Source organism: Dermochelys coriacea, chromosome 1 (genome assembly GCF_009764565.3).
Source record: "Dermochelys coriacea isolate rDerCor1 chromosome 1, rDerCor1.pri.v4, whole genome shotgun sequence".
NCBI lineage: Eukaryota > Metazoa > Chordata > Testudines > Dermochelyidae > Dermochelys > Dermochelys coriacea.
In genome coordinates this window covers 271548460-271572244 of record NC_050068.2, presented here as the reverse complement: position 1 = coordinate 271572244, position 23785 = coordinate 271548460, and the positions used below count along the sequence as shown (strand labels likewise).

Genomic DNA, 23785 nt, shown 5'->3' with positions numbered 1-23785 from the left:
GGGGTGGGCCTAGATTAGAGGACAGGGTTCATGACCACCAGGTCTGCAATTGCGTGGATCTGTGGGTATAAACCCCTGCATACAGGTCTAAAGAGGCCTCAACCCCCATTCCTGATCACAGAATAAAATAACAGCCATGATGGGGCTACGTTGCGGTCAGTGGGCTGGCTGTGTATGGATTCTCTCACTTCGGTCACTGCATAGGTCCTGCCCAAAACCCATTATTTTTAGGCTTTGTGCTGGCCATGAAAGACTTGCTCCTAAATGGTGCGAGCCCAGCCATTTTGTAGTCTGCCAGTCAAATTATGGCTTATGAAGGAATATATGGTAAATCTATCTGCCCACTGCAAATTAATTGGTTTGTTAATGTTGAATTAATACAGATAATAAATAATATGGCTTTATTATCTTTTTTAAAGATATTTGTGAATACGCTAAAATACCTGCAAAACAATGAGTTCCTTGTGGATGTGGATTTGTGGGGACTTTTTGCAAACTTGGAGGAGTTAAACCAGGTGAGGAAAAAAAGAAGAAATCTCATTTAGATCAAAAGCTGACAGCAAAATTAAAAAAGAGGAACACAAAGAATTGCCAGTCCCAGATTTTAGTGTCTGTATTTTGAACTTGACCCTAAGGACACTTTCCCCCTCTCTCTTTGGCAAAACAATTTGGATGAGGCATCTGATCAGGCCAAATGATTTCATGAACAGGCATAGAGCCATTTGAGTTTTGGTTATGGCTGTAGTCTGATCGTTTCCTGTTTTGAAGTAAATGTCATAAGATGAGTTTGGAATTAGCTCTTTAAAATAGAGTCTTGTTAAATCATGGATTTTGGCAGTCTTCAGTATACAAACATTAGGGCAGAACAATCACAACAGCCAGATCCATACAACAGTGAATTTCCCGTATCAAACAAGTGCATAGACATGAAGTGTCTGCTACACTATGGTCCCTTTATGCTACTCCATAAGGATAAAGGGAACAGAAACCACCCACATCTCCCCAGCTAGGGATTCCCCAGGTGACATGCTTGACTCATGTGCTACTCACCCTGCAGCTTCTGGGGCAAGGTGGAGAGAAGACATGCCCGGAGTGCTCTGTGCTCTGTCTATCCTCAGCTTGTGGCCAGTCCCCTTGGGGACTCTTTTCCAACATGTGAAAGTTAAAGTAGTCCCTATGCTGCTCTGACTTGTGCTGGGGCCAGGAAAAGACTCAGGGATCCCTAGCACCACCCACCCTGAGTGTAAACTCAGCAAAGCAGAGAACCTGGCCTAAGATCTCCATTTTGCAAGGACAGCATTCTCTGCAAGGCATTTTAATGCCAAGACAAGTTAGTCAAGATTGCAATTGATAATACCAGACATTCCTTCAAGCTGAAATGGTTGTTACCTGGCTTTAATGGTAAAGCAAAACTCTGTCCTGCCTTTGACAGCATCACATAAGACAAAAGAAATTATTTCCAAACTTATTCTTTTCACTGAATGCAAAATTATCAGTATAAGAGCAAATACATCACCCTGACTGAATGAGGGGTGGCGTTTGGGAACAGTTTCTGACTCCATTAGTGAATGAGCACTACAGAAGATAATCACTAAGATCAAATGCTACTATACTAAGAAAACTGTGTGTTGCAGTTTTCCTCCTCAAAGTTATACTTCCCATGGTCACTGACATCTCATTTTTGTTGCTTTTCTTCTACCAGCACAGAAAGAGTTTGCCTTTTATAATAAGGATTGCAAAGATTAATCAATGTCTGCACAGTGGCTTGAACACACAAAGGGCTAAGTATTATTATTAGAGCTCTATTGGTGAGAGGCAGTATGAGCTAGTAGATACTGACAGTCAGGAGATGTTGATTCTACTCCCATTGGCTTGCTGGGTGACATTGGCCCAATCAGTTCATCTCTCTGTATCTGTGTTTCCTCCCCAGCCAATATCTTTCCTGTCTATTTAGAGTGTGATTGCTTCAAGACAAGGCCCTGATTTTTACTCTGCTTATGCAGTGCCCAGCCCACTGGGCCTCTATATCAGTCTGAACCCTTTGATGTTATTAATCTATGTCGTGGGTCATGCATGCTCCATCCCCTTTTGGGATGGGGCAAGGGTCATTGTAGCCACATGGCCAAGTCTGAGTGACCCCTCTCGGTCCCAGAATAGTGTGGCCCAACAGCCAAAGTCAATATACTCGCCCTCTCTATCAGGAAAGGGTGGCCTAACTGCCAGAGTCAATAGAGCTGCCCTCACAATCAGAGCTGTGCGACCTAATGGCCAGAATCAATGGAACTGGTGAGACAGGCTGCCACCCCAGAAGGGCGGCAACCAGGGTAGAGAAACCCGGGCCCTCCCTCTCTACCGGGTCCCAACCCAGTGCCCTGTCGATTGCAGGGTTGCCTGCCACCAGCTCAGGGATCCATCCAAAACACGCTGAGCTAGTCTCTGGTTCTACAACCACCTCACTGCAAAGATTCCCTTGCTTCCTACCTGCTTCTCCACGGCTTGTAGTCTCAGAGTTCCCATGGTCTCTCCTCCCTCTGTGGCATCGAAGCCTGGGGGTCATCGGTCGCCACCATCTGGCTGGCCTCCACATCATGAAGTGCCAGTGGTCCTTCAGTAGGAGCCTGCAACCCAGGGCCTGTCACTGGTAGGGTTGCCCGCCACCAGCTCGGGGATTCAGTCAAAACTCACCGAGCTAGTCTCTGGTTCTACAACCACCTCCCCGCAAAGATTCCCTGGGTTGCTTCCAATCTGCTTCTCCAAGGCTTGTTGTCTCAGGGTTCCCATGGTCTCTCCTCCCTCTGTGGCATCTGGAGCTTGGAGGTCATCAGTTGCCACTGGCTGACTGGTTGGCTGGTGTCTGCATCATGAAGTGCCAGCGGTCCTTCAGCAGATCCTGCAGCACACCTCTTCCCTCTCCAATGGTTCACCCTGAATAAGATGAGCTGTTCCCTTTTATACATGGTCTCCAACTGGAGCATGCCCAGAAGGGTTGAGGGGGCATGGCCTCCTCAACCCAAAGAGAGGAATTAATCCCAGCAGTCCCAGTGCGGGGCATGCACGCCCCGTCACACTATAATACGACATAATAATGAAAATAATAATTGTTACTGCAATAAGTGAGTACTCCCTCAGTTCCCCCTGGCATCCCTGTAGAAACAACAGATAAACTAAACATCAGAATAAACATGCATCAAGTCTTTGCCTGGCCCTATCGTGGTGAGAGAGAGGGGAGGGGTTGAATTATGTGCTATTTACAGGATGAACACGCCGGAGGGTCGATTAGGATACAATCAGGATTGAGTGTTGTTTTTAATACTTTTCCCGTTATGTTTTTTTAAAATTTTTGCATGTGTATATAATATAGTAACATCCATTATGGTCAAATGTGGGGAAAATGATACTGACAGCCTTGCCATAAAAGAACTTTATGTTGTGAAATATATAAAATACACCTTGCCAACATGCTAGAGTTAATACTGTACCACAAGCAACTCCCCGAAAGCTATGTAGGTCCACACATTTGCTAAACAAAATAGAGTGGTTAAAATTAAAATCCCAGCATTTTAATGTAGTTCACTACGGTACTGGAGTTACAGCTGTTATTTTAGATTCTGTCTCTACAGGAATACTGTAGATTCCTGATACGACTGCATGGTAAATGTAGATTTCACAGTAAATTTTTCTATAGTGGCACAAGATGTGGAAATTCAGATAGGACCACTAGAATCGAAGTGAAAATATTTTTAAAGAACTTCATTTGGGAGAATGCTTTGCTTGCAAAGGCAGTTTTCACATTCTGGTCCCTTGGCAGTTTTAAATAAATGTTTTTCATTATCTTCAGGAAATTGAAATAAGGTAGAATATAAATTACAATCACTTTCCAAATGAGTTTGAAGACCTCTTTAATCACATTGCATCTACAGTGTTCTGTCACATCAGATCACTATACAGCATTTATTTCTGTAATTCTCAATGTTAATTTGTGTTGAATATTCACATTAATTATGTAGCTACTGTTCTAAAATAAATGTAATTGGAAAAATGTAATATTGTGTCATCATTTTTGTTAAACAGAGCTTGACAAGGCCTAAGTGGATGTTTTTAACAGGATTTTTTTAACTTCTGGTTAACTTAAGCACTTAGACAACAATTCAGAAAGGGATTGTGCCCGCTGACTTAAAGTCAGTCAATGGAGTTTGATGCAAGTACAGGGCTCTGTTGGGTGTGGAGTCAGTTGCAGGATCTGGACTTTAAAGAGATTTAATGGTAAAAATAAAGCTCAGAAGAGCAGACAAACTAATTTTTTTTCTTTCCTTGACTAGGTGAGTCTCAGTTTTGTGACTGATTTTTTCAAAATTGTAAAGGACCATGTCACTGCATCTGAGTCCTCCCTGGATTTCATCTCTGTACTCACAAAGGTAACATGGTCAGAAAGGTTCTGTAGTAGGACTCTAAATGTAGTGCAGAAAGTTTGTGAAGCTGCTTTCTTGGTCGCATTCCACTTTTAGTAAAAGACCTAGATCATATAATAAGAGGAATCAAGTTGTCCAATGGAAGCTTCAGAGATCATTCACTCTTCTTTCACTCAATGGGTGAAATCCTGGCCCTGCTGAAGTTTGCCATTGACTTCACTGGGGACAAGATTTCACCCCAAATTTGTAAATGCCTCTAACACATGTGGATACCTTAATACATTCCTAAATATAAGGCTATGCAAAGCTGTTCCGTAGTCTAGCACTTTTTATCATCTACTTTATTTTTCCGGCAGTAAAGTCTCAACACAGTAGATGCCCGTAGAATTGCTAGAGTTGTGGCAGGATTTTTAAGAAAGTAGTTTTCTTTGGCAAGTTTACTCTCTATTGTAGCCCGATTTTCCCTGTTGCAATCAAATCTCTGGCATAATGTATCTTACAAAAACTAAGAAAAGTAGATTGTTTACCCCATTGTTTTGCCCCTCACTAGGACATTCCTCTTTTTCAATCTTGTTAAACTTTTAAATCTTTTGTCTTGCAGTATTTTCAAGGTAACCTCTGCCAGACACACCAGATTTACTGCCTTCATTACACCTCAGCCATCTTTTACTTGGAGAACCTGAGGCAAAGAGAAGATTTTGGAATCTATCTGAAAGTAAAGTGTTGGTTTTGCTCTCCTTGTTGAGTCGTCAACCATCCTATCCTGTCTTTAAAAACAAGTTGGAAAAGCTATATTCTATTTTAGATAATAGTCTATGCCTTTTTTCTTGAAATGCAAACGATACCACAGGTTTAAATATACTTGGTAGAATTCTGGCTCCACTGAAGTCAGAAGCAAAATTTCCATTGACATGAGCTCCTTCAATGGCACCAGGTTTTCATCCACTCCATTCAGACAGTGCTTTTCCAATGGCAACTGCAGCTTAATGCACTTTCAATTAGTGCAACGATCCCCTCTTGGGATTGCCTAACACTGAGGGCAGCAGCTAAAATAACTGCCTATTTTAAGAGGTTTGTGGGGAGGGATAGTTCAGTGGTTTGAGCATTGGCCTGCTAAACCCAGGGTTGTGAGTTCAATCCTTGAGGGGGCCATTTAGGGATCTGGGGGAAAAATTGGAGATTGGTCCTGCTTTGAGCAGGGGGTTGGACTAGATGACTTCCTGAGGTCCCTTCTATAATTTTCTGTCTTATGTGATCTGCTCAAAGATCAGACCTTGTAACAATCACTTGACTCCAGGAGCTGCTGCTTTAATGAGAACACCAAATAGCATGAAACTCACAAGAGTTGGCACACCTGAGGAACAGGAGATTCAAGAGGCTTGTGTGTGAACTGGAGAGGCTGGCATGGTGTTTTTGTCTCATAAGCGCTGTCTTTATTTGAAGCTGTGTTTATATTCACATGGTCTTATCAGACTTTACAAGCACAACATTCAAAATAAGATAAGTGCTTTATTACTTCATTCTGAGCCTGAATTCTCTTTCCAGAGGGAAGTTAAAAGCATGTGTTTAAACCAAGCTAATAGCACCAGACACATGAATATAATGAAAGAGCATGGTAGTGCTTTTGCGTGTTTTTGTGAGTCTGTGAGAAAAGAGTTGGTAGAGTTTTCATTGAATCTGAGGAAGAACGCTTGAATGCTTCCCCCCTTTGCATATTTATATCTCTGTGACCCATCTGGGAGGGAAGAGGATCTCCTTGAGTACACATGATGGAACTAAAACAGCAGCTCATTGATGTAAATGTCATTTTTACCCTTTGAGATACATTTTGTTTTACTGTATCTGAAATCAGCTGGGAAGAAGAGACAGAATGGGAGGCTAACACAATAATACTACATTTAGTGGCTTGGCTTTTCCCTGTCATGTAGCAGTATCTCCATTGACTTGACCTAAACTTTTGCCAAGCTTGAAGAGTTATTGTTTATGGACTTCTAAAGTGAGCACGAGTGGTCAAATTCTGCTCTTAGTTACACTGCATATACCTGAAATCAGTGGTGTTAATCCAGATTTACACTAACCAAATTTAGCCCATAGATTGCATGGGATAGGGCCCTACCACTTTTATTTATCTTTAGCATCACACAGACCAATAGCACTACATAAATACTAAATAATGGACATCACCATTTCAAACTCACTCAGCTTTCAGATTTTACTCTATTTAAACCTGATAAATGAGCTCACTCTTATGGGCAGCTCCAGGGTGGTAGCCAGGTGTCCTGCCCCCACTAGGGTCATTTGGGGTCTGAATAGCTCCAGTACCACCAGGAGTCCCCCAGGGGCAACAGAGACAGATCTAAGGGCAAAACTCACTCTTTTATAAGCAGTCAAACGTTGGAGAGGAAATGGCTCTGGAGGAACCCCTGATAGAGATTTTTCTTGATGAGATCAAATGGTATAGTGAAGAAACTTTTACTAGGAATTAGTATAATGCCTGAAATGTGAAGTTATCTGAACCAAAGATTAACCTGTGCGACTGATTCAGCTCCTCTTGAAGTGAAAGGGAGTCTTTCCATTGACTTCACTAGGAACTGAATTGGCTTCATCACAAGTGGATCCCATTTCATTTCAGTGAACTGATGATGCAGCTAATTTCTTATTAACGGCTTTGTCAGAAAGCACCCAGAGGTCGTGGATCCTAAAACAGGCTTCCTTTATATTCAGTAGTGGTGTGAACAAAATGAACAGTGCAAACGACTACAGCTACCAGAACTGTTGGTGGCTCCTTTACACAGACTGACCCGATATCCCCTTCTCCTTAACAATATCTGGAAGAGAAGCACTGATGCAGCACAGAAAGCCACCATCCACTCTATTAAGGAAAAGGTGGAAAAGTCCTTACGTAAGTAGCTGAGATTAAAAGTCAAGTTCTCCATTTAGTATTTTCTCTGAGAGTTTACGCACTTGAGGTTCAAATGTAAAGGAGATTGTTGTTTTTTACTGGGTGAAGATTTGATTGGTGGCATGAAAAACTCATTGTGATCCCTTTGCGGCCTTCTCTTTTTCTCAAAATTGTCTGGTACCATTCTCATATTGTCCAAGTCTTCTCTCAGTATGGTAATGCAGCACATAAATCAGTCAGTCACTTGTATTCACAGAGAATCATTTGAGCAGTTCACAAATGGGAACAAATCAAGGAATATCTCAAATAAAGAGGTCTTTGAGATGGAGTCATGTCTGGGAAGGATTCGGAGGGTTTAATCCTTAAAAGAATAAAATTCCACACACAAGGGGCATATTATGCCAACAACCTTTCTCAGAATGACAGTCTTAACATGTAAGGTATCTAGGGAGCCATCTCATCTAAGGAAAACTTTCTCCAGCTTATGCAGAAAAAAATGGATGGGTTTTTATACTGGAGTCTATTTTACATATATAACCTATTAATTCAGTCATTTCCTGGAACCCACAATTTGCAGCTATAAATATCTGGTAACTCTGAAGCTCATTATAAGACAAACTTATTTTTCTAGTGCCCCAATCCAGCTCCCACTGAAGTCAATGAGAGTATTAATAGATAGAAAGTGAATACACCTATTGGCGTATACCTGTACCAGTGACCTCTGCCCAGGGTTACAAATCAGGAAGTGGCTTTGGTCCACTTAGCCTGTCTGCCTTCATGTCCTCATCTGTGACATTACAATTTACCTGCCTTGCTGGGATGCTGTGAGGGGTAACTTTACCTCCAGCGTTCCCTCCCTTGCTGAGTGTGTGTGCGCACTACAGTGTTGTGTGCAAAATGGCTGTGCATGCAAAATTAGGAGTCATATTGAAGTTTTGCTCTTTAAGGCCCTGATCCTGCAGACTAATGCATGTGCTTCAATTTACACACTGTGAATAGATCTCCTGAGTCCCAGTCCAGAGCCTGAATCACAAAATCATCCTTCCTTTTAAAGTTTGTTCTTAAAGATTATCATTGATTCCAATGGCTTTTGAATCAGACCCTAAATGATAAAAGCTAATTTACCCTTAAATAAACCAGTAAAGAACTTTCTCATGCTACTGGAGTCACTCATGAACCAATAATAGACAGGCTTCAGCCAATTCCCCAACCCCCCCGCTCCCCAGCCTTGCCCCCCAGCATATATTGTCTTGCTCTGGTCAGAAGCCTGGTTACCTAAGAAATAAAATAAATTTGCAGTGTAAGTTCTACAAACTAAACAAGATTTTAATAAAGAAGTGTCTCACACTGAGAGATGGTACAAACAGATCACAGATCTTCAATACACAGGTTTAAACTCTCCTCCAGCGTGGGACCATGCTCCTCAATTCAAAGTCTTTGTCCTCCAGATGTGTTTCCAGGTGTTGAGTTGTGGCAGCAATGAGGCCAAGTGATGAAGTCACTTCCCCTCTTTTGTAGTTTCTTCCAGTTTGCTAAAAAGATCTTTGCTTGTGACATAGCGGTCTGCCCCCATTGGTCAAGCAGCCTCCATTGTATACGCCCTCTCTCTGAGAAGTCTCCATTGTATACAGTTCCTGGGATAGTGAATTCTCTTTAATTGGCCGTCAGCATGACTGGCTACTCCACTGTCATACCTGAAAGGCTGGTTGTGGGTGTTCCCAACCTCACAACATATTTCAGTAACACACACATAACAAAACTTCGTAACTTCCCATACAATGATAGCACATACAATCCAATAGGATATTAATGTTCAACAGATCAAGACTTTTAAAATGATGCCTCACAAGGCATACTTTGTACAAAACATATCATAATTATATGACAGTGATGAATCTGGGGGTTCCAGGGTGTTGCTTTGAGGTACAGAGTGCCAGAAACTCCAACTGAAATCACTGGGAGTTAGCCATCTAAACACCTTTGAGGGTTTAGGCCAGAGACCCTCCACTTCCACTGCAGTCTTGCACTGTTAAAGTCATTCAACATCTCCAAAGCTTATCGTCAACCATAGGAATAATTGATATTTTGTATTTTTCAGGAGATCTTGAAGGTAAAGTAAAATGGCTGGACAATTTTCAGAAATGTAGGCAGCTGCATGAGGTTATAATTTGGCCTCCACTTTGGGATCGTGACAAAAGGTTCTTTCTCCCAGAGGTAAGCCATGTATTCACCACTATTTAAATGTTAGCCTGAGGACTTCTTCTTTGAAGAAAAGTTTCATATAGTTCCTATATTTGCCCAACCTTAGTGTTGTGGTCTAAAGATGATAATCATCTCTGTATTCTAAATAATGTAGATGTACATTATTAGTAGTTATATTCTGATAGTATGTAGATGCCCCAATCAAGAGTAGGCTCCATTGTGCTAGGCACTGGGCAGACACATGTGCACAGATGTTCTTAGCCTTGAAAAACTTACCCTCTTCATGCTTAGCTTTACTCACACAAGTAATTCAGGGCTGGAGAGAAGGACTCTTCCCTGCTGCTGCATCTCTGGCAGTAACCAGAGTCCTCCTTTCCCCTTCTGAAGTTCAGGGTCTGTCTTTTGGGAGGTGGAAAGGGTTTCTACCGCACTTGGCTCTGAGGTTGGGATGTCAACTGGTCCAACAATCTATGGGAGATCCACGCTGCTTACTCCAGGGAGCTGAAGAAGTATCCCAACCCAAGAATCATATGAGGTTGATACAAATACTACTTCTTATTATTCCTTTATTAGCTGATTTTGAGGTAGAACCCCATGCAAAATTGTTCACCTTCCCCACTTCCCAGGATGAACCTAAGAAATTCACATTAGCATTTGTAATGTAAAAATATGAATTTTCCTTGAGAATGTGTTCTGCTTTCTGCTGAAGTGACCCATTGACCTCCCCTTGCCTTTGAAGCCTGAGTTTAAGTAACATTATGGTACAGTTGCTAAGTGGGGCTCACCTTGATGTTCAGTGCTGTTAAATTCATTAAACTCACTCTAAAGAAGATGATCCCAGTTTGAATTTTCAAAGAATTAAACTTGTTTAATCCAGAGTATTGCTGAAAAAAACATGGCCATGCTTAGTTGGTAGCGGTCTGACATGCTTAGTTTGATGTAAACCTGAATATCCTACAAATACGAAGAGTATTTCTCAGACTCCTTAACAACTGGTCAATTTCCAGTTCCAGGTCAAATTTGTTTGATTCTCTTTTCTGTTTTTAATTCCAAGTGTCTGAAACATATTTTAAGAGAAAACATGAGTGAAAACATCTTGTCTTCCTCAAACCGACAGCTTCTTCATGAAGGGAGGTTAACTCTTGCAGGTAAATGCCATTTTATTCATGTGCCAGCATTACAGCACCATCGTCTGTATGGTCAGTACAGCACAGATCTGTGCCCCACTGATTAATTAGAAATATGGATCAAAGAAAAACAAATATACAACGTGTTATGCAGTGATTGATTATTGTCACCTCTGGATGGCCAACCTGCTAAATGCTGAAGGAATCAGCTTGACTGGCCAATGTCCAAATTTCAGAGCAGGTTTTTTATCGTGATATCCAGGATTGTGGCTCAGGGAACACAGAAGAAGTTGAGACTGCTCTGTAAAAAGGTGTCCTTGTCATTGTGTGATTGATCTAGGTATCTAAGCAGTTCTAATGCATCCATCACTGTACTAGTATCTAGGTGCCATACGCAAGGAAAGAATAAAAAAAATGTTTTTTTCATCCCTCCCAAGTTATGAACAGCTTTTCTAAGGGATTAGCCTTGGTGGATGTCCTCAAAGAGGAAGGTGTTACCATGCTGGATTGTGTCCGCTGCTAGTGAGGAAAAGTGTATTAAAACAGGGGACTCTTGAGACTATCCCACCAGTGACATGATCTTGCCCCGCTGCAGTATATTACAGCGTCGTAATATGTCCTTCATGACAATTCCAACAGCATCACCTTGTGCTGCTGTGGCACAACATAACACAACGTCATATCTCTGCAGCACAAGCATCATGTTGTAAAGACGTCCAGGTTTGTCTCATTGGATGAATAAGGCAACATCCCTATCTGAGCATAAGGCAGCAGGGGTTTAGCATGCTCATCTGTACATGAGTGTGAGGTAGAGACTGGGCAGTGGCAGCATCCCCGTCCTTATCCAAGTGCAAGGAAGACAGAGGACAGAAGAGGCACTGAGAGCAGCACAGTGGGGTGGGATAAAGGTCTCAGTGGTGGTTTAGGCATCAGAAAAAAGTCTTCCATTTAAAATTCCCTGATTAGTGCAGCCAGGCACTGAGGCAAAGAGAATAAGGTGCAGAAGTTGTGATTCACCTTTCCCCTACCGTCACAACTATCATCATAAACTGGTGATGAGAGGACCAGACCAAGATTTCTCCTTCCCCTACAGACACAGGCCAGCAACAGAGAGATGAAAATGTAAGGTGGTAGAACAGACACAATGGTTGGGGCATAAATTAATACAATTCTTTTTTAACTTACAAAAATTAATTGCTATTGTTTGGGAGGGTTTGGCAGAAGGGGGCAGAGCACAAGTGTTTTTTAATCCAGCTCCTCCTTTTATCCCCAAAATTTCAGCCAGCAACCCCAGTCACCTGAGCTGTCCACTGCTAATGAGATTAAGTACTGGTACTTATCAAGGATCTACATTTCTTGGAGGAAGAAATTAACGTTGAAGACAGATAGGATGGCAATCCCTAAATCTTGCAGAAATAAATTTGCAAGCTCAACTTATTTTAGCTAACATAAGCAATCGGAGAGAGCGTGTGGTTTGGCAATATTTCTTGATCTTTTTATTTTCAAGATGAAAATGAAAAAACATAATTCTAAGTAGGATGAGATGCTGAAAATGGGAAAGAAGCATCTCTTAAAGACACAAATTTAAAAATACACACAGTCTGATACTGAGGTGTGCTGTGCATCTCCAAGCCCAGTGTCAACACCCTAGCGCCCTGCATTTTTACTCTCAGATAATTCTCTCGAAACTGGGTTGTTTCGTATTACGCCTTGAAACCAAAAGGAAAATGAGTAAAATGTTGCTCATAGCTTCCATCCTAAGAAACAGGTTTACTTCACTAGACATTCCATGACTAAAATATCTCCTCCTACCATTTTAAAATAGTGTAATCAAACCCTTATGTTAAAGCAGTATTGGAAATCAGAAGCAAACAAACAAGGGCCCAGAAATCCTGACTGGAACCTGCCACACCATTTCAGCATAATGCACCACATATGGATATGAGGGATGGTATGTGCAAGATGCAATTCTTAGTAGCTGGCCCACAGCTCTGGGACTCATGGCTGAAAGTCAGACTGGCCACAAATCTTACCACCTTCAAAATGAAAATCTCAATTCCCAGCAGCAAATGGAGACAAAGGATCAATTATTCTTATGTTGTTATGAATAGAAGAAATACTTGCTCAAACTGACAATACCTTCCCCCCACCAGCACAAAATCAAAGAAAACATATTAGCTACAGCCACTGTAGAAATTGTAAGACAATGATGGGCAAAATTGAATAAAACATTACAGATTAGCTAATGTGCCTAGATTAGGCAGACTACTGGATAGAGTTTACAATAAATAATTTACATCAGTATAATCAGGGGTGAAAGTAACTTAAAGGACTTACTGGTACGCCGGAGTCTAGAGCAGGGGGTGGGGCCTCAACCGGAAGAGGCAGGGGCTCCGGCTGCGGTAGAGGCGACTGGGAGCCCCAGGGCTCAGGGGTTATTTAAAAGGTCCCTGGGGCTCAGGGGTTATTTAAAGGGCCGGGGCTCCAGCTACTGCACCAGAGCCCTGGGCCCTTTAAATCGCCGCCCGAGCCCAAGTGCTGGAGTCCCAGGGTAGCAGCGGCAGCCGAGGGCTCCGGCTGTGATTTAAATTGCCGAAGGAGCCCTGGGGGCTCCTGGCTGCTGCTGCTACCCCGGGCTCTGGCAGCGGGGTTCAGGTAGCAATTTAAAGGGCCCAGGGCTCCAGCTGCCACTACTACCCCAGGCCCTTTAAATCGCCACTGAAGCCCCGTTGCCGGAGCCGTTGGCGATTTAAAGGGCCCCAGACACCACTGCGATAGTGGCAGCTTGTGCCCTGGGCCCTTTAAATTGCTGCCTAAGCCCCGCTGCTGGAGCTCCAGGGTAGTGGCAGTGGCCCAGGGCTCTGGCGGTGATTTAAGGGGCCTGGGTCTCCCAGCCGCCACTACCGTAGTGGAGCCCCTTGCCTTTTAAATCACTGACGGAGCTCTGGGGGCTCCTGGCTGCCACCACTACCCCAGGGCTTGGGGCTCTGGCAGAGATTTAAAGGGCTCGGGGCTCTGCTGTGGTAGCGATGGCTGGGAGCCCTGGGCCCTTTAAATCGCCGATGGAACCCTGGGGCTTCCAGCCACCTCCACATCCCTGGGGCTCTGGCAGCGGGGCTCTGGTGGCAATTTAAAGGGCCTGGGACTCCAGCCACTGCCAAGAGCCCCAGGCCCTTTGAATCACCGCCTGGGGAAGCCGATTCAGTACGGCGTACTAGACAGTACCGGCTTACTTTCACTTCTGAGTATAATCCAGGTAATACTATGTGATCAAATATATACCACTGCTAAGCATGAAGGGCTATGACAAAAATTATACAAGGGCTTTAATATGATACTTGGACCTTAAGAAGCCCAAGGAAAGTAAGTCTTAAACAAATAAGATGGGGAGTCTTATGTTACCTTGTAGTGTACTGTTTGTAGTGTCCTGAATCCCTGGTGAAATAAAGGGGGATTCTCATTGTAGCTCCCACAGCCTTCCCGCCAGGCCTCTGATTAACCAATGTGCACTTGGTTCAATTGCACAGGGCCCCCGTCTCAGGAGCAACCACCTGACCATCCAGACAAAAAACAACACACACACACACACACAAACCCGAGGGCCAAGAAGCGGCAGGGTGTGGCATTCCGGGGGGGGGGGGGGGGGGGAAGGGCCCCACCTGCACACTATGTCAAGAGCCATTGCAGTGTAGGTGCAGGATGGGCCCCCTCCAATTATTCCCCCTGCAGGCCTCCCACTCCAAGCAGGGGGCTCCCAAAATCTTTAATCCAGCCCTGTTTCCTGTAAGTGGCTAGTCCATGACATCGTTAGCCTCTAGAAGCTATTGCTGTTGCCTCCTGCAATAAACCAAGTCATTTTCAAACCAAAACATTTCATAACAAGCACTCAATGAACTATTTTGCCAGTCTCCAGATTGCCTGTAAGTGAAAGTTCTGGTTGTCCCAGTCTGACCTGTAACCCTGAGAATAGAAATGCATTTTGAGAGATTGCTCATTTCAAGACAAACACTCTGAGTATGGAATTTCCTAATCACACCAAACCTTCTGAAGTTAACATTTTATTTAATGCTGGCCTTGAGTGCTCCTATCTAGGGCATCAAAAGTAACACACAGGGTGAAGACACCAGATATAAAAGGCTGATGAGTGGCCAGTGATAGCATGAAAGGGTGTGGTCTGGAGTCAATACAGCTAAGCATTATACAATAAGAATATTGCTGGTAAGAGAGAAGAGGGACAGACAAGAGGAAAGGGCAGGAAAGAATAAGGCGTGCAGAAGAGAAAGGAAGTGATTCTGGAAGAGACTAGAGTAGTGAAACAGGACCATGCAAGGAATAAAAAGAAACAGCAGCAGGGTGGAAACCTGTAGAGGGAGCCCTAAAGATAGACTGAGGTGCAAGCTCCACACTCTGGGCATTCGATCCAACAGACTCCCAGAGCTCTAAATGGTTTGCAACATTCCAGGATCCCTAGGTTTCCCTATTTCCCTTTGAAATCATCACCTTTGCTTCTGATGCATGATCATTCATTGTTTATACTACCAGAACACCTAGAAGCCCCAATCAGGACCGGCGCCTCCACCTTGAAGACTTCAAAATGTACTCATAAAAAATAACTTGCCCTTAAAAGACTTTTGTTTCACTATTTCTTCTCTTATCGCCAAACTAGTGATGGAAGTTGAGTCCATTCTGTGTTGTGTAGTTACTGAAGGACCTTTATAATGCCATCAACATGAAAATCTGAGTTGCATCATGTAGGCACAATGGGGTGAGACTTTGTACAACTATTTTTAAGGGACCCAGATGAACACTGGAATTTACCCTTGTTATGTATCTGCAATTGCCATAGGGTTAATATTCCCTGGTGATCTATAAGTGAGTTGTTTGGTTGACAGCATGCTGCTCTTTGTAGCTGTGTTCAAAGATATATGATCTGAGTTATTTTGGCAATGAGAAACTGCTGGTCTTTTATGACCACAATTATGAATGACCAAAATGACAAAGCAGAATATCTTGCAAGTCTGGAGTGTGTGAGAATACAAAAGAGACAATGAATGGTGGAGTGCCAGATTTGGAGGCCTGCTTAAAATATACCACATTACACAGATCTGCTTTAGAATAGAAATTGCAGATCCTCAGAACAATCATGCTACTGTTTTGTTTTTCTCCTCAGAAAGTACAAGGATCCTTGATGTCTACCTCTTTCTATTCAGTGATTTCCTATTAATTACCAAAACTAAACGTAACAAAAAGGTAACAATGGGCAGAAACAGTCACACTTACTGTATGTGCTTTTTGCAGCCTGGAAAATATTTATGCAAGTATTTTGGAAGAATTATTTTTAAGAGAAAAACGCAAGTGGAATAATATATATGAAGGACAGTAATAGATATTTTTAATATAAATAGCGAAGAGTAAAACACACCACAGTAGTTCTTCAGGGCAGTTTAAATGATAGGAGCTGTGTATAAAGATGTGATGTTATAGGGCTGATATGGTGTCCAAAGTGTGTATTATTGGACATTTCTTTAATTCCTTTACCGTTCCCCCAGTTCCCGTACCCAACATACTGGATCTCTAAAGCCAACTGCATCTTCTGAAGTATGCTGGGCACTTTAATGATACATATCAATTCTATAAACTTACAGTCTTTTGTGTAAAGGATGTCAGAAATCAGAACCTTTGGGAGCTAATGCGGAAAAACAGAGAGAACCAGTGAAAATGTTATCCTCGTGGAAAGAATAGCAACATTCTCAGAAGCTCTGGGTTCTATCTCTGCCACTGCCCTTACCAGGCATAAAATGGGAGGAATGATACCTCCTTTATAAGGCACTTTGAGATCTGCTGATGAAATGCACTATATAAAAGCTAGGTGTTATTAATTATTCACCACCAAACAGGCACTTGGCATTTGAGGCTCCAGTGTCTTTGAGTACAAAGTCAGTTAAATTTATGAAGATCATGTAATGGCTTAGCAAAGGTGACATGCTGTAATGCAATAGATGATTGCAGGAGACACTGTCTGAATTAGAAATGGTTTTAAACAAACAGCAGTTGTCACATTTTATAGGTTTTGAAAGAGCACAGGTTAGAGTCTATGCCAGCAACACCATGACATAGTCACATTCCCAATCATGTGGTTCTCAACCAGAGGTACATGTACCCCTGGGGGTACGCAGCAGTCTTCCGGGGGCCACATCAACTCATGTAGATATTTTCTTAGTTTTAATACAGTCTACATAAAAAGCACTAGCGAAGTCAGTACAAACTAAAATTTCACCCAGACAAAATGAGAAAGCAATTGTTCAGTAATGGTGTGCTGTGGCATTGTGATGTCTGATTTTGTAAGCATGCAGTTTTTAAGTGAGGTGAAATTTGGGGTACGCAAGACAAATCAGACCCCCGAAAGGGGTACAGTAGTCTGGAAAGGATGAGAACCACTGCTCTGAACCACACATGCAGGCCCCCATAGGAGGGTTTGCCCTGTGTATGCATGAATCATGTTTCAGAGGCGCTGCATCACGTGTGTGGCCCTTTGCAAATTCCTCATTATAGATGTCAGTACCGAGCCACCCATATGGGTGCACAGGGTCTACACTTGGCGTATTTTCTAGCAGCGATAAATCCACAAGTGTGAAGAGAACAGTAACCTGTGTTAAACAAGGCATCTGAAAAAAACTAGTATGGTTTGTTTTGTGCACTTGGGCTTGACTTTGATTTTTAATATGCAGGTTAGCTGCATACTTTGGAGGTTGCTCAGATGATAACCGAAAAAAAAATTATTTTGTGGCTTAGTATATATGTGAGGCCTCTTAGCACATTCTGCCGGGAAAACAAGTTTAGAGAGATATTTAGTGGCTAGAGTTTGTAAACATACAGAGGAGTTTGGTGACTATATAATCAAGTGCTTTCCCTTCCCATTTTCAGAAATACGGGGGCTCAGACATCAGTTTAATACCTGTATGCCCTTCCTTTTCTCCTGAGCTGCAGTCTTTGGTAAAAGATGGTGGTTCTTGTACAGTCCTGGACCAGCCCATTCCACTAGACAGACTGACACTCAAAAATATTGATCCACTCCATATGACAGGTACGTTTCATGTGTTTTGTATATTTTGTAAGGCAGCTTTCTATGTACAGTGTATACATAGAGTCCCTGGCCTTTGCACCACATGCACCCGCCCACTCACCTCTCTCCTGCCCCAGCATAGAATAGCTCTGAAGGGAGGCCTGCCACTAGAGAGCTCCCATGAGAGTCACTTGCCTCCTGAATCATGGGAGTAGGGAGTGGGGGGAGTTCCAGCGATGACAGCGGAAGCCATGCAAGTCACTGGAGTCTATCTATTGAAATTTGTGTTGCTTTTCACTTTGGCTTTGGAGAGAAGGAGAATCCTATAGACAGTGGCCAGCATTGTCCCAGGGCTATGGATCCCTATAAAGTGACCCTAGAGTTTTAGGAGGGGAGTTTACCACCTTTAATGCTCTCTTCAGTTTAAAGCCTCCTAGAGCCCAATGCTGAGTTACAGAAATAACACCAGACCATTGGTTAAAAATGTTTCGGTCCCGCATACAAGTCAATTTAACTGTCAAAATCCTACTGCTTGTCCACTGAGCAGTCTAGCCCCCCAAATCCACAGATATTAAAAACAAACCTGAAACCCACAGAATTTATGCTAGCCTGGAAGTTCATCCATCCTGACTCATCGGCATTCCACACCACTGCAAGCCAGGCAGCAAAGAGAAAAAAAAACAACTAACGAGGAGATAAAAGCACTAGCATCAGAATTTAAAAACAGTGGCTTCTTAAACTTGCTGCAGGCACTGTATGTCTCTCCGTGTGTGTCTAAATGCATCTCCCTACCAACACAGCCTGAATCCAGCAAACTAATGGCCTGTGACTTGCACAGCAGCCAGTCGGTGAAGGTAAGGGCAACATCTGCCTCTCTGATCTCGGGTATGCTAGTTTGGGGCATACACAGATTCTTGTTGCTCCAGAAACCTCTTGGGCATGTAATATGTGAAATCCAATGAGCCGGACTATTGCAATGAAATGAAATGTTTGCCAGTGTACCGTACTTTAGCTGTACAGCTAGTGCTCTATCAGATCACATGGAAAAGCTGCAGCAGATCTGGAACCACATCATCAAAGTGTTGAGTCATATGTCTGTCTCCCTCCTGCCCACGTCCCCCCTTCAATCCATCAGTGAAGATAAACAATGCCCCACTTGTTTACTTCTGCCATTCCTGTCTCTGTGCCATCTTCCATGCTGCCCACTGTGCATTGGACACCTCTATATCCCAGAATACCAGGTGTCCACTTCCTTCCCATTCAGATCCTTCCTAAAGACCACAATGTCCACAAATCCTCATCATCCCAGAACACTTCTCTATCACCATGTCACACTGCAGAAAATAGTAATTCAGAATAATTCATTAAACTATAACTTAACTCCCTCTCTGGTCTCTTAGTGCATCTTGTCTCCTCTGAGTCTGTCTTTTAGAGTGAAAACCCCCTAGGGAAGGGACTGACTTCATTTTTGTGTCTGGTACAAATTCTGGACACATCACTGGTACTTAACAATAATATATAATAATAATGGGGATAATGCTATCACATGACAGATGTAGTGGTCTCTGATCTAAGTAGAAGACCTTAAGCGGTTCCTTCACATGGTGATGGGGGATTTCAACTACCCAGACATCTGTTGGGAAAATAACACAGTAGGGCACAGATTATCCAACAAGTTCTTAGAATGTATTGAAGACAATTTTTTATTTCAGAAGGTGGAGAAAGCTACTAGGCGGGGAAGCTGTTTTAGATTTGATTTTGACAAATAGGGAGGAACTGGTTGAGAATTTGAAAGTGGAAGGCAGCTTGGGTGAAAGTGATCATGAAATGGTAGAGTTCGTGATTCTAAGGAATGGTAGGAGGGACAACAGCACAATAAAGACAATGGATTTCAAGAAGGCAGACTTTAGCAAACTCAGGGAGTTGGTAGGTAAAATCCCATGGGAAGCAAGTTTAAGGGGAAAAACAATTGAAGACAGTTGTCAGTTTTTCAAAGAGACATTATTAAGGGTACAAAAGCAAACTATCCCACTGCATAGGAAAGATAGCAAAAGTACAAAAAGTGGAAACTCGGTCAAATTACAAAGGATGAATATAAACAAATACCACAAGTATGTAGGACAAAATTAGAAAAGCCAAGGCACAAAACTAGATCAAACGAGCTAGGAATATAAAAGGTAACAAGAAAACCTTCTACAAATACATGAGAAGCAAGAGGAAGACCAAGGAGAGAGTAGGCCCATTATTCAATGAGGGGGGAAAGACAATAACAGAAAATGTGGAAATGTCAGAGGTGCTTAATGATTTCTTTGTTTCGGTTTTCACCAAGAAGGTTGGTGGTGATTGGATATCTAACATAGTGAATGCCAGTGAAAATGAGGTAGGATCAGAATCTAAAATAGGGAAAGAACAAGTCAAAAATTACTTAGACAAGGTATATGTCTTCAGATCACCAAAGCCCTGATGAAATGCATCCTAAAATACTCAAGGAGCTGACTGAGGAGATATCTGAGCCATTAGCAATTATCTTTGAAAAGTCATGGAAGACGGGAGACATTCCAGAAGACTGGAAAATGGCAAATATAGTGCCCATCTATACAAAGGGAAATAAGGACAACCCAGGGAATTACAGACCAGTCAGCTTAACTTCTGTACCTGGAAAGATAATGGAGCAAATAATTAAGAAATCAATTTGCAAACACCTAGAAGATAATGAGGTGATAAGTAAAAGTGGGCATGGATTTGTCAAGAACAAATCATGTCAAACCAACCTGATAGCTTTCTTTGACAGGGTAACAAGCCTTGTGAATAGAGGAGAAGCAGTAGATGTGGTATATCTTGACTTTAGTAGAGCTTTTGATACTGTCTCGCTTAACCTTCTCATAAACAAACTAGGGAAATACAACCTAGATGGAGCTACTATAAGGTGGGTACATAACTGGTTGGAAAATTGTTCTCAAAGAGTAGTTATCAGTGGTTCACAGTCATGTTGGAAGGGCACAATGAGTGCGGTCCTGCAGGGATCAGTTCTGGGTCCGGTTCTGTTCAATATCTTCATCAATGATTTAAATAATGGCATAGAGAGTACACTTATAAAGTCTGCAGACAATACCAAGCTGGGAGGGGTTGTAAGTGCTTTGTAAGATAGGATTAAAATTCAAAATGATCTGGACAAACTGGAGAAATGGTCTGAAGTAAATTGGATGAAATTCAGTAAGGACAAATGCAAAGCACTCCATTTGGGAAGGAACAATCAGTTGCACACATACAAAATGGGAAATGACTGCCTAGGAAGGAGTACTGCAGAAAGGGATCTGGGAGTCATAATGGATCACAAGTTAAATATGAGTTAACAGTGTAACACTGTGGCAAAAAAAGCAAACATAATTCTGGGATGTCTTAGCAGGAGTGTTGTAAGCAAGACACAAGAAGTAATCCTTCTGCTCTACTTTGCACTGATTAGTCCTCAACTGGAGTATTGTGTCCAGTTGTGGGTGCCACATTTCAGGAAAGATGTGGACAAATTGGAGAAAGTACAGAGAAGAGCAACAAAAATTATTAAAGGTCTAGAAAACATGACCTATGAGGAAAGATTGAAAAAATGGGTTTGTTTAGTCTGGAGAAGAGAAGACTGAGAGGGGACATGATAACCATTTTCAAGTATGTAAAAGGTTGTTACAAGGAGGAGGGAGAAAAAATTTTCTTCTTAACCTCTCAGGATAAGACAAAAAACAATGGGCTTAAATTGGAGCAAGGGCAGTTTAGGTTGGGCATTAGGAAAAATTTCCTAATTGTCAGGGTGGTTAAGCACTGGAATAAATTGCCTAGGGAGGTTGTGGAATCTCCATCATTGGGGATTTTTAAGAGCAGGTTGGACAAACGCCTGTCAGGGATGGTCTGGATAATATTTAGTCCCGCCTTGAGAGCAGGGGACTGGAGTAGATGACCTCTAGTGGTCCCATGCAGTCCTATGATTCTATGCTAAATTCATTATGAGTTCAGATTACTGCAAAGTAACAGCATCAAACAGGAGAAGAGGCACAAGCAGTAAATAGCTCTTCCCTGTGAACATAGGTAGGCAGTCTAATTTCTTGTAAAAGGCACCAAGGATTAGAACTGAATCACTCAGTCTCCAATGTTGGTGTTACAACATAATTTCATCCTGGGGGCAGAGTTTAAATGAAGGATTTCATTCTTAGAGAGACAAGATGGGTGAGGTAATATCTTTTATTGGATCAACTTTTGTTGATGAGAGAGACAAGCTTTTGAGCTTACACAGAGCTTTTTTGCACATCTGGGAAAGGTACTCCAAGCATCACAACTAAATGCAAGGTGGGACAGATTTCCCAGATCTGAGTGTCTCTGGATTAAGTTTAGAAGTGTGTGCAACAAGAGTGATGTCATGGTGGGAGTCTGCTATAGACCACCGGACCAGGGGGATGAGGTGGATGAGGCTTTCTTCCGGCAACTCACGGAAGCTACTAGATCGCATGCCCTGATTCTCATGGGTGACTTTAATTTTCCTGATATCTGCTGGGAGAGCAATACAGCGGTGCATAGACAATCCAGGAAGTTTTTGGAAAGCGTAGGGGACAATTTCCTGGTGCAAGTGCTAGGGGAGCCAACTAGGGGGAGCGCTTTTCTTGACCTGCTGCTCACAAACCGGGTAGAATTAGTGGGGGAAGCAAAAGTGGATGGGAATCTGGGAGGCAGTGACCATGAGTTGGTTGAGTTCAGGATCCTGACGCAGGGAAGAAAGGTAAGCAGCAGGATACGGACCCTGGACTTCAGGAAAGCAGACTTTGACTCCCTCAGGGAACAGATGGCCAGGATCCCCTGGGGGACTAACATGAAAGGGAAGGGAGTCCAGGAGAGCTGGCTGTATTTCAAGGAATCCCTGTTGAGGTTACAGGGACAAACCATCCCGATGAGTCGAAAGAATAGTAAATATGGCAGGCGACCAGCTTGGCTTAATGGTGAAATCCTAGCGGATCTTAAACATAAAAAAGAAGCTTACAAGAAGTGGAAGCTTGGACATATGACCAGGGAAGAGTATAAAAATATTGCTCGGGCATGTAGGAAAGATATCAGGAGGGCCAAATCGCACCTGGAGCTGCAGCTAGCAAGAGATGTCAAGAGTAACAAGAAGGGTTTCTTCAGGTATGTTGGCAACAAGAAGAAAGCCAAGGAAAGTGTGGGCCCCTTACTGAATGAGGGAGGCAAGCTAGTGACAGAGGATGTGGAAAAAGCTAATGTACTCAATGCTTTTTTTGCCTCTGTTTTCACTAACAAGGTCAGCTCCCAGACTGCTGTGCTGGGCAACACAAAATGGGGAAGAGATGGCCAGCCCTCTGTAGAGATAGAGGTGGTTAGGGACTATTTAGAAAAGCTGGACGTGCACAAGTCCATGGGGCCGGACGAATTGCATCCGAGAGTGCTGAAGGAATTGGCGGCTGTGATTGCAGAGCCCTTGGCCATTATCTTTGAAAACTCGTGGCGAACGGGGGAAGTCCCGGATGACTGGAAAAAGGCTAATGTAGTGCCCATCTTTAAAAAAGGGAAGAAGGAGGATCCTGGGAACTACAGGCCGGTCAGCCTCACCTCAGTCCCTGGAAAAATCATGGAGCAGGTCCTCAAAGAATCAATCCTGAAGCACTTAGAGGAGAGGAAAGTGATCAGGAACAGTCAGCATGGATTCACCAAGGGAAGGTCATGCCTGACTAATCTAATCGCCTTTTATGATGAGATTACTGGTTCTGTGGATGAAGGGAAAGCAGTGGATGTATTGTTTCTTGACTTTAGCAAAGCTTTTGACACGGTCTCCCACAGCATTCTTGTCAGCAAGTTAAGGAAGTATGGGCTGGATGAATGCACTATAAGGTGGGTAGAAAGCTGGCTAGATTGTCGGGCTCAACGGGTAGTGATCAATGGCTCCATGTCTAGTTGGCAGCCGGTGTCAAGTGGAGTGCCCCAGGGGTCGGTCCTGGGGCCCGTTTTGTTCAATATCTTCATAAATGATCTGGAGGATGGTGTGGATTGCACTCTCAGCAAATTTGCGGATGATACTAAACTGGGAGGAGTG

The 23785-nt window shown here is 42.9% G+C and overlaps 1 protein-coding gene across 1 annotated transcript in view; it reads left to right on the top strand.

Annotated features, from left to right (window-relative positions):
• Positions 1-23785, top strand: part of PLEKHG7 (pleckstrin homology and RhoGEF domain containing G7) — a 60857-nt gene that overhangs the window by 22051 nt on the left and 15021 nt on the right. The window contains exons 7-14 of the mRNA XM_038408933.1: positions 420-515; positions 4320-4415; positions 5011-5124; positions 7137-7311; positions 9410-9525; positions 10568-10661; positions 15811-15890; positions 17565-17724. Coding sequence (XP_038264861.1) covers positions 420-515; positions 4320-4415; positions 5011-5124; positions 7137-7311; positions 9410-9525; positions 10568-10661; positions 15811-15890; positions 17565-17724 — 931 coding nt within the window. The remainder of the gene's footprint in view (positions 1-419; positions 516-4319; positions 4416-5010; positions 5125-7136; positions 7312-9409; positions 9526-10567; positions 10662-15810; positions 15891-17564; positions 17725-23785) is intronic.